General features: G+C 32.5%; 1 protein-coding gene across 3 annotated transcripts in view; it reads left to right on the top strand.

Annotated features, from left to right (window-relative positions):
• LOC133187427 (FYVE, RhoGEF and PH domain-containing protein 2-like) overlaps positions 1–4,026 on the top strand; it is a 55,233-nt gene extending 51,207 nt beyond the window's left edge. The window contains exon 20 of one of the 3 annotated variants that reach the window (XM_061322793.1): positions 2,994–4,026. In XM_061322793.1, the coding sequence (XP_061178777.1) occupies positions 2,994–3,144 (151 nt within the window). In that variant the 3' untranslated portion in view covers positions 3,145–4,026. The remainder of the gene's footprint in view (positions 1–2,993) is intronic. The other 2 variants (XM_061322791.1, XM_061322794.1) reach the window with 2 other exon arrangements.
• Positions 4,027–14,491: the final 10,465 nt, after the last annotated feature.

The following is a 14,491-nucleotide window of genomic DNA, read 5'->3' as shown; positions in this document are numbered from 1 at the left end:
AATAAAAGTGATATTCTCTCACAGTGTGAAAGGATACCAAAATGATATTCTCTCACAGTGTGAAAGGATATCAAAGTAAGTAAAAATAATTTCTGGCCTGTCATAAGATAGAGATAGTAACTAAACATCTTGTTAGAGCTAAAACTGCAAATTTCTTCCCAAATATGTTGCTAAAATCCATACTATGTAATGTTTTCATTCTCACAACTGCTAAGCTATGAGGTCTCAACCGCTCAACTATAACGTCAAACCTAGCTATGACAGTGTGTTAAGAAAAGACAGAAGCAAAGGGAAAATCAAAGAAAATGTAATAAACAGAAAATTCAATGTTTTGTAGATGAATATGGAATTTATTTCACAAGTGGGACAGGATTTTTTGATATTTTCACGAGTGTAATTTATATATAAAAAAAAGTGATATTTTCGCAATGAAAATATTTCAAGTGATATTTTCAGTTGTGAAAACATATAACAAAAATTGAGATTTCTCTTCCCTTCATGAAGAGTATGTGTTATAAAAAAATATTCCTTATAGATAGCCAGAGTAAATAAACCATCCTGACATGGACTTAAACTGCAGAAGTTTCTCCAAAATTTTGTTACAATTTATGTTTACACTTTTCAAACTCGCAACCTCATAGCTATGACATCTTGGAACTTCTTGGTTCTGATGTCACAGTCTACAACATTGAATTACAAAAGGATGGGCAAAAAGGAAATGAAGAAAATGTAATAAACAGAAGATTTTTGGTTCACACTCATGAAAATAAAATCCTAGCTGTCCCACTTATGAAATAATTTTCAACTACAAAATTGGATATTCTCTATACACAATATAAACAATTATACACTCAATAAGAATAAGGTATTATAATTCAAAAATTCAAATGTAAACTCAAGCTGGAACAATTTCTTGCCCTCAAATCATGATGAACTTTTCCTACAGTATAAGATTGCTCCATCATTAAAAGAGTGATGGTCATAAGCACTGCAACTTTGTAAATTTTATATTAACAAATGATTTGTTTACGATATACTCTATATTTGAACGAGTGTAGATTCCAACTCCATCACATCCTAAGTTATGCATAATAATATACATTTATTGCATGATCGTGAGGGAAATGTGAAGATTTATTCAGCCAAGAAAAATCATATTATGAGGGGAATATGATATTTCTTGGCTGAATAAATCTTCATGTTTCCCGAACATTCATGCAATGAATTGTTTATTATACCGAAACAAGCAAAAATTTTTAAATAAACATAAACTTTCAAATTTGGCACCGCTCTCAAATTCACGTTCATTTTTAACGTAAAGTTACTGAAACCCTTTGAAACATCACACTCTGATGAAACAATAAGCAATTTTTTGACGTAAACCAGGCTATTGTGACATCAACTACTCTCAGGACTTTTCGTTCAACGAACGATAACATTTGCAGGAAAATGCACTAGGTTTCGGAATAGGTGGAATAATGAAAAGCATGCCGATGACGGAAATATGAAGTTTTATGGCCCTGTCATGTGATAATTTAGAACCAATCAGATAATGCGTTGTGTAGAAAAATTATAATGAGGTATATTAATAGTGAATATCACATTTGAGCAATATGATATACTCTTGCATCAAAATCTCATTTAAGGAAGAGATTCTGCATTTACGTCAGTTTATGTAGATGTTAAAATATTTCGATTTGTGTTCCGTTTTATACACTATTTGGGTGACATACTTTGAAGATATTAGTACATGAACAGCCTATACAATGAAATCTGTACATGAACAGCTCTGTACAGTAGAATCTGTATTTGAACAGCTCTATATACATTGAAAACAGTACATGAGCAGCTCTATATACAATGAAATCTATATGTGAACAGCTGTATAAATACAATGAAATCTGTATATAAACAACTCTATCCAATAAAATCTATACATGGACAACTCTGTTCAATGAAATTTGTACATAAAGCTCCATACAATGAAATCTGTACAGGAACAACTCCATTCATTGAAATCTGTACATGAACAACTCTATTCAATGAATCTGAACAAGAGCAGCTCTATACTCTGAAAACTGTACAAAAACAGACCTATACAAATGAAATCCGTACAAGAACAGCTCTATGCAGTAAAATATTACATGAACAGCTAAAGTTATAGAATGAAATTTGTACAAGAACAGCTCTATACAATGAAATCTGTACAAAAACAGATTTATACAATCAAATCAATAAAATCTGTAGAAGAATAACTCTATTCAATAAAATCTACACATAAACAGCTCTATACCATGACATCTTTACATGAACAACTTTATACAAGGACATCTGTACATGAACAACTCTATACAAAGAAGTAATTAAATAATTCAGTAGAAGAAAATTTATGCATTGAAATCTATACAAAACAACTCTATATATGCAGTGAGATTAGTAAATGAGTAGCTCTGAGAAGTTATAAATGCATAAAATTTCTTGATGGAAGTTCCTGAAACAGTATATATGAATTCAAGATTTGTTACATGTCAAAAATTGTTGTTGAGGAAATTGAACAGGAATGTAATGCATTTCATACTTTTCTGTTGTATTTTGTATGTTGTTTGTAGATGGTTGGAGGTTCTGTTGTTTGTAGTTAGTTGGGGTTCTTGTTTGTTGTCTGTAGATGGGTGGAGATTTTGATTATTTTGTTTGTTGTCTGTAGATGGGTGGAGATTTTGATGAATTTGTTGTTTGTAAATGGGTTGAGGTTTTGATTATTTTGTTTGTTGTTAGTGAGATGGGTGGAAGTTTTCATTATTTTATTTGTCATTTGTAGATGGGTGGAGATATTGATAATTTTGTTTGTTGTTTGTGGATGGGTGGAGTTTTTGATTATTTTTTTTTTTGCTGTTTGTGGATTTTTTTTTTTGTAGATGGGTGGAGTTTTTGATTATTTTGTTTGTTGTTTGTAGATGGGTGGAGTTTTTGATTATTTTGTTTGTTGTTTGTAGATGGGTGGAGGTTCTGAAGAAGATGGTGAACCTAGAACTTCCAGATGATCCAAATCGAAACTCAACTCACTCCTCAGAAAGTTCTGGAAGTCAGACCGCAGACGACAAACATCAAGACACAGCAGATAAACAAGACATAGCAGATGACTGATAATTAATCCAAACATTGCCAAATCATGTCAGACTTTAATTTTATGAGAATTAGTGAATTGCCAAGATACAAAAAATATGCAAAGGTCACATGTTTGAATGATCTTGATTGATACTGGGTGTATATTTGAAAATGTTAAGTTTTCCAACATTGTTAATTTTTAACGACATTAAAAACATTCAGATCAAGAGCAGCAATGATTTTTTTCATTTATTTCATTAACACATGATAAATTAGTTGATAAGTTGTCATTAAGAATAAAAGAATTTGTATTTTGTGGTATTTGATATTTATTTGTGAATTATTGTTTGCTAAAGCTTTTTTGAGTATACAGTCAAACCTCATTATCTCGAACTCCAATGGACTTGGAAAAAAACTGTGAGATATTAGAGGGTTCGAGATATTGCCATTGAGGGTAAAATACATTAAGAAAAAGTGTTTTGGACTTCCAAATCACTTTGACATATCCATGGTATTTAAGATATCCGTGTTTGAGATATCAAAGTTCAGCGATATATTTTGGTTTGCTCATTGTATGAGCTTAAAACTTGACATCATTGAAAATCAAAATGATTTAAAATGACTGACATTGCAACAGTGAAATGGTATTTAAATTGTGTTTTACTTTTCATCAAAATCATTTAACATTCAAATGACATAGTCTGTTTGTACTGTTATAGGCTATATCAGTATGATACATGCAGCTTTAATTTTATGTAATGTGGGCTGTTTTTTGTGCAATGACTTTTTACTTTTAAGCCAGCTTTTTGATTACATGTGTTTCTTGTGTACATGTTTTAATTTGTTATGTGATAACAGCAATTCATATTTTTTTTAAATTTGCTTGAAATGAGTGTGTGTCAGATATCTGTACAGTTACAGAATTTCTTCATTTTTATACTGAATGGTCTAAATAATAAATGTTTTCATAATGATAATAAGAAACTGTAGTTCTCTGTTAATTATGTGAAATAGTAATGAATGGAATCCAAAATGTGTATTTGAAAATAAGAAAAAGAAAACAATTTTAATTTAAAAAAATCAATTTATAAAGTATTCAATCTTTCACATAATATAAAATATGTATTGGAAACTAAGAAAAAGAAAACAGTTTTCAATTTTTAAAAAAAGAAAAAATCAATTTATAAGGAATTTAATCTTTCACCTTTCACATTAGTATAAAATATGTATTGGAAACTAAGAAAAAGGAAACAGTTTTCAATTTTCAAAAAAAAAAAAAAAAAAAAAATCAACATGAAGAATTTAATCATAATTCACCTTTCACATTAATATTTTCTGCATTTCCTCCAGTTTCTTGGTTATTACAAAATACAGGTAAATATCAGTTTTGAATGTTTGTCCTTTTCATATTCCGTAACCTCTCTTCATTGAACAAGTGAATTTTAGCCAAAGTTCACAAAATCTATTTTTGTTTGCATTGTATCCATCCTTTATCAAGATACATGTACTAATAACTAGGAAATCGGAAGAAAAAAAAATTGAGTACATTTTTCTAAAATTGTTTAAATTCATCTTTTTAACTGACAGTTTTAACTGATTTTGAATGGAAAATTTCTACCACCCATGCTTATATTACCACAGACTAGAATAAAGCATCGGGGTAACCATGGTAACGGTCATCATGTGCCTGCCTTCAATAAGTATAATATCATACACAGATCATATAGCTGAATTGCCAGCAAAAGTACAAATTTGTAAAATGTTTAAAATCAAACCATCTTTAAAATAATGTTTGTTTGCCCTCACCCGACTCGGGATAAAAAAAAAAATTGGATAGGTAGGTAGGTGGTAACCCCACCCTCCCTCTCCGAAAATTTCAACATCAATGCTGAATTTTCAAAATAAAATAAAATACTTGTTGACGGGATGAAAAATTTCCGGAATGAAAAGAAAAAAAAAAGTTTAGAAAGTTTTAAGTCAGTCCATTTTTAGCCAGTCAGTAGGGAGAGGGCAACCAAACAATTTCTTCAAGATTGCCTCGAATTATTAATAATTTTAATGTTTTACTAACAGTTTATTGTTTCTATTGCCTCAAACTCGTAAACAGACGCAATTTCTCAAGAAAATTAGATAATCATCTTTGTCAGACCTTCCATCCAGAAAAAAAGCATTTCTCAGTTCATTGATTTACCTCACTAATTTATCTCATTGATATACCACGAGCTGGAATAAAATTAGGAAGCTTATGAATCTTGATAACGTCATGTTCATTCAAGGAAAACACTGTCACGTACACCAGGCTTCGACTTTTCCACTATTAATTCCTTTTGTAAAAGTAAGACTGAGGTCAAAAGTGAGCTCGTCTAAGCTTTATGGCCCCGGAGTCAGTTGCTGAAATCTCAGTGGTACCATACGGATCTTTTTTTCACTTGTCGACTCGATCCTTTACGATCGACTGGAAGGGAATATCGCAATAGATGATTGGTGTCACTTACCAAAAGCATACATTTCCTGGAATCGGAACTGCATGTATATGTTCCACTATATATAATTTCATAGTTATAGGCTGTGTGGGTGTCCGTAAATACGATATAAAACACAAGCTTATAATTACTTCCAAGGTGTTTCACGTCATTGTCAAAGTAAGCATGAAAAAGACATTAATGACAAACTAAAACTTTATGATAAATGTGATGACATCAACTTTTCTATCGTAAGCTTCCCTTATTTATGTAGCAATATGCCGTAGTCACCTGCATATGCATGGGGTTTATGTCTCTCAGTTGATTCGATAGGTAAGAGCATGTTCTATACATGTACGAACAAATTCTATAACGAGGCAAGCTATTGACAAATAGGATGATGATACAAGGATATCAACAGTCTCGATTAAAGAAAGAATTCGCAAATTCCATTATCTATACGGTGACCTTGTTAGCAAATACAATGAATCATTAAGTCGAATGTTGACTGACTTTTTCATACAAAGTTGGGCAATTATTTTCACACTGAATTGTCTACAGATTTTTCCGTTTACCCGATCATGGCAAGGAGCACACGGCAGGTGCGACCGGTTGACAGGGAATGCTTACTCCTCCATGGCACCTGATCCCACCTCTGATTTATTTTAGAGGTCTTTGTTTGCTCTGTTCCAAATCTGTATTATTCCAAAGGACTTTTGAGCTTGATTACTATTCGTTATCTTCCTCAGGCAAACAGTTTGTTTCTTTTCCCAGTTAATCAATGTATACTGTTAAGAAACAATGATTTTGTTTGTTTCTTAAAAACTCAGCATAGTTACTTTTAACTTTTTATTGTTTCTCATCTATTATGCTCAGGAACATAAACGCAATGAAAAGAATTTATCTTTGTTATACCTTCCAACCAGAAAAGCAGGCATTCATCCATAAATTGCTTTCTAGCATACCACGAGGTGTAAAATCAGGATGTGTACGAATCATGACAGCGTCGTGTTCATTCATGGAAAGCACTGCCACGCCAGTTGATGAGATGTAAGCGGTACCATATGGATCTGTTTTCCCCTTAACAGCTCCATTCACGATCAACTGGAAAGGAATATCACCATTGTAGATTGGTGTCACCCAACTAAGAACATGTATACACTCCTGGAATTGGAACTATATATGTGCCACTGTATTTTTCATAAGCAGAGTGAGTGTCTGTTAATACAGTGTTAAACGCAAGCTCGTGACTATTTCCAAGGTGTTCCACTTTATGGTCAAAGCAGGCATGAAAAGCAACTGTTTCTGAAGTGACTGAACGCTTTTCATTCGGTTGGACTGTAAAAAAAAGTATTCATTTTAAAATGAATGAAAACAAGCTGGAAAGCATGGAATTCAGACGTAGATTTACTACTTAACGTTTTCCTTAGATGAAGCACAATACCTTGCATGTACAAGTTCTTATAGAACTTTTTAAGATTCCAAATAAAAATTAAAGACTAAAAATTCTTGTGACCTTTGATAATTCAGGCAAAGTACGTGTAACCTGGCTGTGTATTTGCAGAATTAAAGGAACACCTCCCTTAAGTTATATAGTATTGATATATAAACTTGTATTTTATGTAAGGCAGACACACCCACACAATAAAAACAAAAGCATATAAAATGGAGTTTGCCAAGGAATTCATGGCAATTATAATCATACTAGTATTTCCCTTTGCAAAGCTATAACTTTTCTGATCTTTTTATGAAGATAAGTGTGATTTAACATTGGAATGATATTAAATGTTATAAGGAAAATCATCAGTAACCCTCTTTATAGCGACATAAATACCCACCGTGTGCCGTTTGCATTTGTAAAGTTTATGTATATATTCTTTTGCATGGTGATCTATCCACAAAATATATTGCCATAGTATAGTCCACTTTCCAACTTTTAAGGCTACTCTGTCCAACTAAGTAACTTCATGCCTTAATTGTAATTAATGATAAATATATTTAAAAACATTTTTTAGTTCGTCGACCATGTTATACAATGTATGATATAAACGGATTACAAAAACCAGCATTTCAAACAAAGTAGATCGGGGTAAAGACGAAAAATGACCTCCGTAGAATAATGACCGGAAGTCATTTTTCGACGTCGAAAAATGACGCACCTGTAGAGAAAGTGGCATCACCCTTAAAATCTGCATACGTGCCTTACGTGAAGAAAAATGACCTCCGTAGAATAATGACCTCTCGTATATTTTATAAGGAATTTAGTTTAAAGGATTAAGAATTATAAATTAAAACATAAGTGGGCGAAAATGCTCACCCGAGTTATACGTAAAATGATCTGCCTTTTATGATAAATTGACAACATTAATCGACTTCATTCTTCACTTTGTGCAAATGCATGTATTTTAAAGTCAATAATCTTAACTGTGTATACATAACTAGTACATTACATATAATTTTCAGACATATACATGTAGTAAAAGTGTCTTACAATTTGAGAAGGAGAATAAAGTGTGATGTTTTAGATGAATATTTGTACATTTTCAGTAAAACCGAAATAACAAGCCTTAATTAACTCTCCATTATACGTAGCAAACAAAAGTGGATATGCAATGAATTTTAACCTAAACTGCAAGCAAAACTTCTGAGAAATCCAAGAAACCGCAAAGGAATGGAGTCAATAAAAACGAGATCATGCAGATACCCATATCTCATTCCCGAAGTGCAATAAATCTTTATGCTGTATACACGTACCATCTTTGATTTTCTGGATGCTCCCCTTTATCAGAGTAATGATTGATTTTATGTTGTTTTACGCCCCATTCGAGAAATTTTCACTCATATAGAGACGTCACCATATACCGTTGAAGGGCTTCAAATTTTGACCTATACTCGACACTCAGGGTCATTGAGCAGTAAGAGATCTTTATCGTGCCAACGCCTGCCGTGACACGGGACCTTGGTTTTTAAAGTTTCATCCGAAGGACCAGCAACTTTAACTTCAAAGTGCCGAGCGCATGGCGAAGGGACAGTTGCTTCCTATTTTTTATCGACTTAGGTCATTGGCGGCCGAGATTCGAACTCACGACCTTCCGATCACGGAGCGAGCACTCTACCGACTGAGCTACCGTGACCGTGACGGTCAGAGTAATGATAAATCTTGTATAAGCAAGAAACGTCAAATCTGTTCGAATAAATATGCACATGTAATTAGCTAAGTTTCCAAGCATATGTTCAGTTCGTCCTAAGGATTCTGTTCAAAACAATTTATTCTTTCTTCTAAGTGTATTTAAGTTGCCCAAAGAAAGAACTAATTTGTCCTTACAAATATCTTGTTCGTCCGCACGAAAAACAAACTTTTCAGAACTTACAGTACCTTATTTTTTTCTGAGCATATAATTCGTCAGAACAATTACTAGTATATTATTCTTTCTGGGCTTCTATTGAAACATATTCTGCATATACAAAATTTAAGACCTCCATGAATTTTTGTAAATTTGTTTAAACTATTAACTTAAAGATTCTAAAATACAGTAAAACTCGTTTAGTACGAACAAGGATATAGCGAATTCACGAATATAGCAAAGTTTTTCTGGGTCCCCGGCAAAATGCTGTAAAATTTTACGGTTATAACGAACTTTGATATAACGAATTTACGGATATAGTGAACTGATTTTGAGTCTTGTAGGGGTTAAAAATAATGAAATTTACATCATTTATAATGAATTTTCAAAGATCTCTCAATTTGATATATTGAACTGACTTTCCTTTCGGTAAGTATTTGTCAATAAAATTTGTCAATAAAATTCACTTCATAATAAACCTTAGTTATCCAAGGTATATGTTTTGTAATGATTGCTTCCCTAACATATTCGGTAGTAATACTTGAAGGAAAACGTGTATATTGCGAATTCGCGATATATTCTTAGACAAATTCATTATACGGATATAACGAATTACAGATATAGCGGATTAAATTCACAGGTCCCCAGGACTTCGCTGTAACCGAGTTTTACTGTAACAAAATGTATATCCTTATAAAAACGGAATTGCTAACAAGCTGATTAAAATGACCCAGGAATTTTCGAAATGCTGCCGTTGAGACTTTTGAAAGTCCTGTAACATCACCTTACTTGTAAGTACAAGTATTCTGCCTCTGTTTAAAGTTGATTGTACTTTGAACATGCTATAGAGTACCGAATAAGTTAGGATACTTAAATATTATAAACAGGCGATGGGGGAATCTTACTAAACATTTACAATATATACATGTAAGAAGTTAGCAACGGAAAAGCCTATTCGGAAGTCATTCCGTTTGTCATATAGTTTAGTTGTTAGTTGATTATAAATGTCCAAAAACAGTAAAATATCCAAATGCAAAAAGATTGTTTCTAGAATACATCGTATAATGTGGTATTCTGCCCAGAGAAACTAGAAAAATTAAAATAACAGTTTTCACCGGTAGCTACTGTGTCGTTTCTATTTCTATTGGTTTTCATTGTATGTTGAAAACACAATAGTGAAATATGACGATAACAATAATCAAGCTCAAAAGTCCATTGGAACAACACAAATTGGGAGCAGAGCAAACACGGATCTCTAAAAACATCAGAGGTTGGATCAAGTGCCTGCCAACAGCTTCCCCTGTCAACAGGTCACACCCACCGTGTGTCCCCTGTCATGATCAGGCAAACGGAAAATCCCGTAGACAATTCAGTGTGAAAATGATGGCCTAACAATTTGTAGGAAAAACGTTAGATAACATTCAACTTAACGACAGATTGTATTTGTTTACAAGCTAGTTGTATCGACAGTAGAAATTGCAAAATGTTGACTTTTAACGAGACTGTTGATATCCTTGTATCATCAACTTATTTGTCCATAGCTTGCCTCGTTTTGTACCTTATAACATTCTCATGCCTATCGAATCAACTGGAAGACATAAACTTCATTTGCAGGTGATAATGGCATATTACTACATAATAAGGTAGTTGACGATAGACAAGTTAATGTCATCACATGTATCATAAAGTTTTGTTGTTAGTTTGCCGTTAATGTTTTTCTCTAGTAAAATATCCAAATTTGTCTAATAGATCTAATAATAGATTACATTTTAATTGCATGTTCGTCCAGTGTTTGTCAGAAAAAGGCAAGAGAATTACAAATTGAGACCTACACATTGTCATCAATCATCTCTTTTAAACTGTGTATCACTCTGTTGGGACGGAGGAAATTTTTCAACGGGGGTCAATTCTTAGAGATTGAACATGAAAAATGACCCTTAGGGTTCTTTTCTACAAAAAATTACATTTTATACATCTGAAGGATCATTTTTCACTCTTAGGGGTCATTATTCGTCTTTGCATCGACACTTTTAAATCTGCGTGCAGATGTTTGCATTATTGGATGTCTCACATTGAATCAACTGTAATCGTCTGAACCCAATCACAACAATTTTCAAATGAATTATGAATTCAAAATAACTTGTACTGACAATTTAAGACAAGATCTTATTATATACTTTAATCCTAGCTGTATGTCGAATTGTTACCAATTGGGCTCGTTATTAGCAGACCTATTTTTGTATTCATATGAAGCAGAATTTGTTCAAAATCTTATACGTGAAAAAAAGAAAAACACTTGCTATGGTCTTCAATTCGACATTTAGATATATGGACGACGTATTGTCAATTAACAATGGTTATTTCCATACTCATGTCGATACGATATATCCCAGTGAGCTTGAAATAAAAGATACCACATATTCTGACACATCTGTTTCATATTTGGACATTTTACTAGAAGACGTTAATGGTAATCTAACAACCAAGCTTTATGATAAACGTGATGAATCTAACTTTTCAATCGTCAACTTCCCTTACTTATGCAGCAATATACCTTCATCATCTGCATACGTGGTTTATATCTCTCGGTTGATTCGATACGCAAGAGCATGCTCTACGTATGAACAATTTTAAAAGGTAGGTTATTGACAAACAATTTGACAAAACAAGAATATCAGCAGTCTCGTTTAAAGTCGCCATTTCGTAAGTTCTATGGTCGATACAATGACCCTGTCAGCAAATAAAATTTATCATTAAGTCAAATGCTGACTGACGTTTTTCATACTTATTGTTAGGCTATTATTTACACACTGAATTGTCGACGGATTTTTCCGTTATTTCCCGATCATGACAAGTGTCCGGTCGGCAGAGGATGCTCACTCCTCCATGGCACCTGTTTCCACCTCTGATGTTTTAGAGGTCCGTGTTTGCTCTGCTCCAAAATTTGTATTGTTAAATGGACTTTTGAGCTTGAATACTATTCGTTATTTCCATATATTTCATTTGAATAAAATGTTAAGAAATTAATTCCAACTTTTACTAGTTTAATTGTAACTGGGACCGTTACAGATGTTCCCCAAACGCTCCCCAAGTCCTTGTTAGTGCCTTATTCCCTGTAAGCTTCCTTGAATAAGTCAGTCAAATATACAAATATATATATATGCCGTTGTACGCATTACACACGAGCGCACGTGCATGCATGTGCAATGATAACCTTGTCTTCTCGTCTATACTCTTCCTACACCTTAATATTCCGAGTAACAAAACATGTCGCAAAATGACCTTCGTTCCGCACATCTAAATAACATGCCTATTAACCCTAAAAATATTTCAATTCAATAGGATGAATAGTTTTCGAGTTCACAAAAAAGTTCTCAGGAAGAAAAATGATAATAACAGTAAGAAACATAGTAAAACAATATGTTTCAAAACTTTTTGGGGAACATAATATTGTGAATACCTTTCGGAATCGTGGTATTGCGCAACAAATTATCCATATCATTCTGATGTCTTGCAACATTTTTTAGTCCTGCCCCGAGAAAGCGGACTTTTTGTCTTTCTGAAAAAATAAAATAATTCAATCACGAATAGTATTTCGGATAAGGCCTATTATTCAAATCAAAGTTAGAAATTAATGAACATATCGATTTTTTTTCCCAAAAACAATAAAAAAATTATATAGAAAGGAGTGAAAAACATCAATGATAAGTTCGAATAATATATTCATTTCAGTTTTTTTCCTTCTGCGTCCTAAAAATAGAGCTACACAAGAAGTGAACAAGCAAGTATGTTTCAATGAATAAATGTTATATTTTAACCAATTAAACAATAAAATTGAAAGAAATGTTAGTACTTTACATATAGCCATAACTATTAAGTTATGATTATTAAGTACTATTAAGTGTTATTAAGTTGATTGTTCAAGACATAAATAGGTCATTCGCATTCCTTGGAATCAGTTGAGTTACATGTGTATACAGCATACTTTAGTCGTAGTTAAGATTTCATACAGTGATTCGTTTTCTGGACAGATAAGTATCTTTTATTATTTTGACTGTTAAATTCTCTGTATGTTAAACGCTATTTATCAATCCCATAGAAAAGTGAGTCTAGGCCTAGCTGAAAATTAAAGAATATTGTACGACCTGACTGTTTTGAGTTGAATGGCGGTGTTTTTCGAAAAAGGTGTCAAATCGAGAAATTTTCTTACAACGTTTCACTTCGGAACAAGCGAGGACCCTGGCTGCTAATAATGTTTTAAAGTGAAAGTTTTTGGATATTTTCAGAAAAGTTATAGAATTGTAACAATGAAGAAGTTTTACATTTGGATATTTATATGAAAAGCTGCAACCTACAATTTTTGAGAGTTTCTGATCGTAAAATGTTCAAATGACCCATTGGTTTTCAAACAGTGATGGGATTTTCACAAGCTTCAATAAAAGTTGACAGTTTCACAAGTTTAAATTGCACTTTTTAACTTACACCCCCGATTATTAAGTTATTTATACAATGTCTTAATACTGTTCGCTGCGCCGTTATACACAGTTTAAAAAATAAAACTCTCACACTGCTGTCTGTCACTGGACAAGACAATATCTACATGTAACACTTGTGATAGTGCGAGAACATGATATAACAGTTACCATTCTGTAATTCCTCCCTAACTTTCCTTTGTAATGCAAGTTCCTCTTTATTTTTCCGTATAGTGTCATTTTGCAGAATCACCAAACTCTTCAGGGCTAAGAAATCTTCCTTTGATACCCCGACGTCACACCCAGAAGCGGAATTAAAACTTTCTGTAAGACATACGAGAAGTGTACATGAGGCTAAAACTTTCAATGCAGCCATTGTAATAAAAGAAATATCTTATTTTGCTCTTCTCTTAATTAAGGGGAAGGTTATATGCTAGAACTTCATCAAATCGTGAGATGACATTTTGTGGCTTAAGCTAAATGCAAAGTGGAATAAAGAATGATATAAAACTTTGTTTTAATGAATAAGAAAACAGTACATGTCTAGTTCAATAGTTAGTAACTATGAAAACTGACTGACAAAGCACATGCTTCTAATAAAGATCAATATTTAATACACATAATGGCGCTGTTTTTATACTGCTTCCCCATATGAATTTCAGAATATTACGTGTATTTTTCTGCTTAGATGATGAAGTATATTTGCATCATTGATTGAATTTAAAGCTTCAAAAATGCATCTTAACATTGAACAAAAAAGTAATGAAAAACTTGGTATTACAAAAATATCAGCTAAATATAAATCCTGGAATATAAATAGTGCTTAAGTATTTCGCTTTTGAACAGGAAAGTATTCATTTCGTATATGTATTTGATTTTCTTATGTGATATGAACAATTAAAAATCTTGTAATGTTGTTATTATAAAAAGAAAAGAAATTTAACTGACGGTAATTCTGATACCGAAATGGACTGAGCAATAACGTTGCCATTATAAAAAAAGTTACCTTTATATGTCATGATCATACTCAAATGCAATGTGAGTGCTGCAGATTCACCTACTGAAAAAAGATACTGCTCTTCTCCCGATTTGTATTTTTTAAATGGAG

The sequence above is a fragment of the Saccostrea echinata genome, unplaced genomic scaffold, assembly GCF_033153115.1.
Source record: "Saccostrea echinata isolate AGI-Se365-2 ecotype Australia unplaced genomic scaffold, CSIRO_AGI_Sech_v1 ptg000015l, whole genome shotgun sequence".
Classification (NCBI taxonomy): domain Eukaryota; kingdom Metazoa; phylum Mollusca; class Bivalvia; order Ostreida; family Ostreidae; genus Saccostrea; species Saccostrea echinata.
The sequence above is the reverse complement of the archived record's forward strand: the minus strand, read 5'-3'. Positions and strand labels throughout refer to the sequence as shown.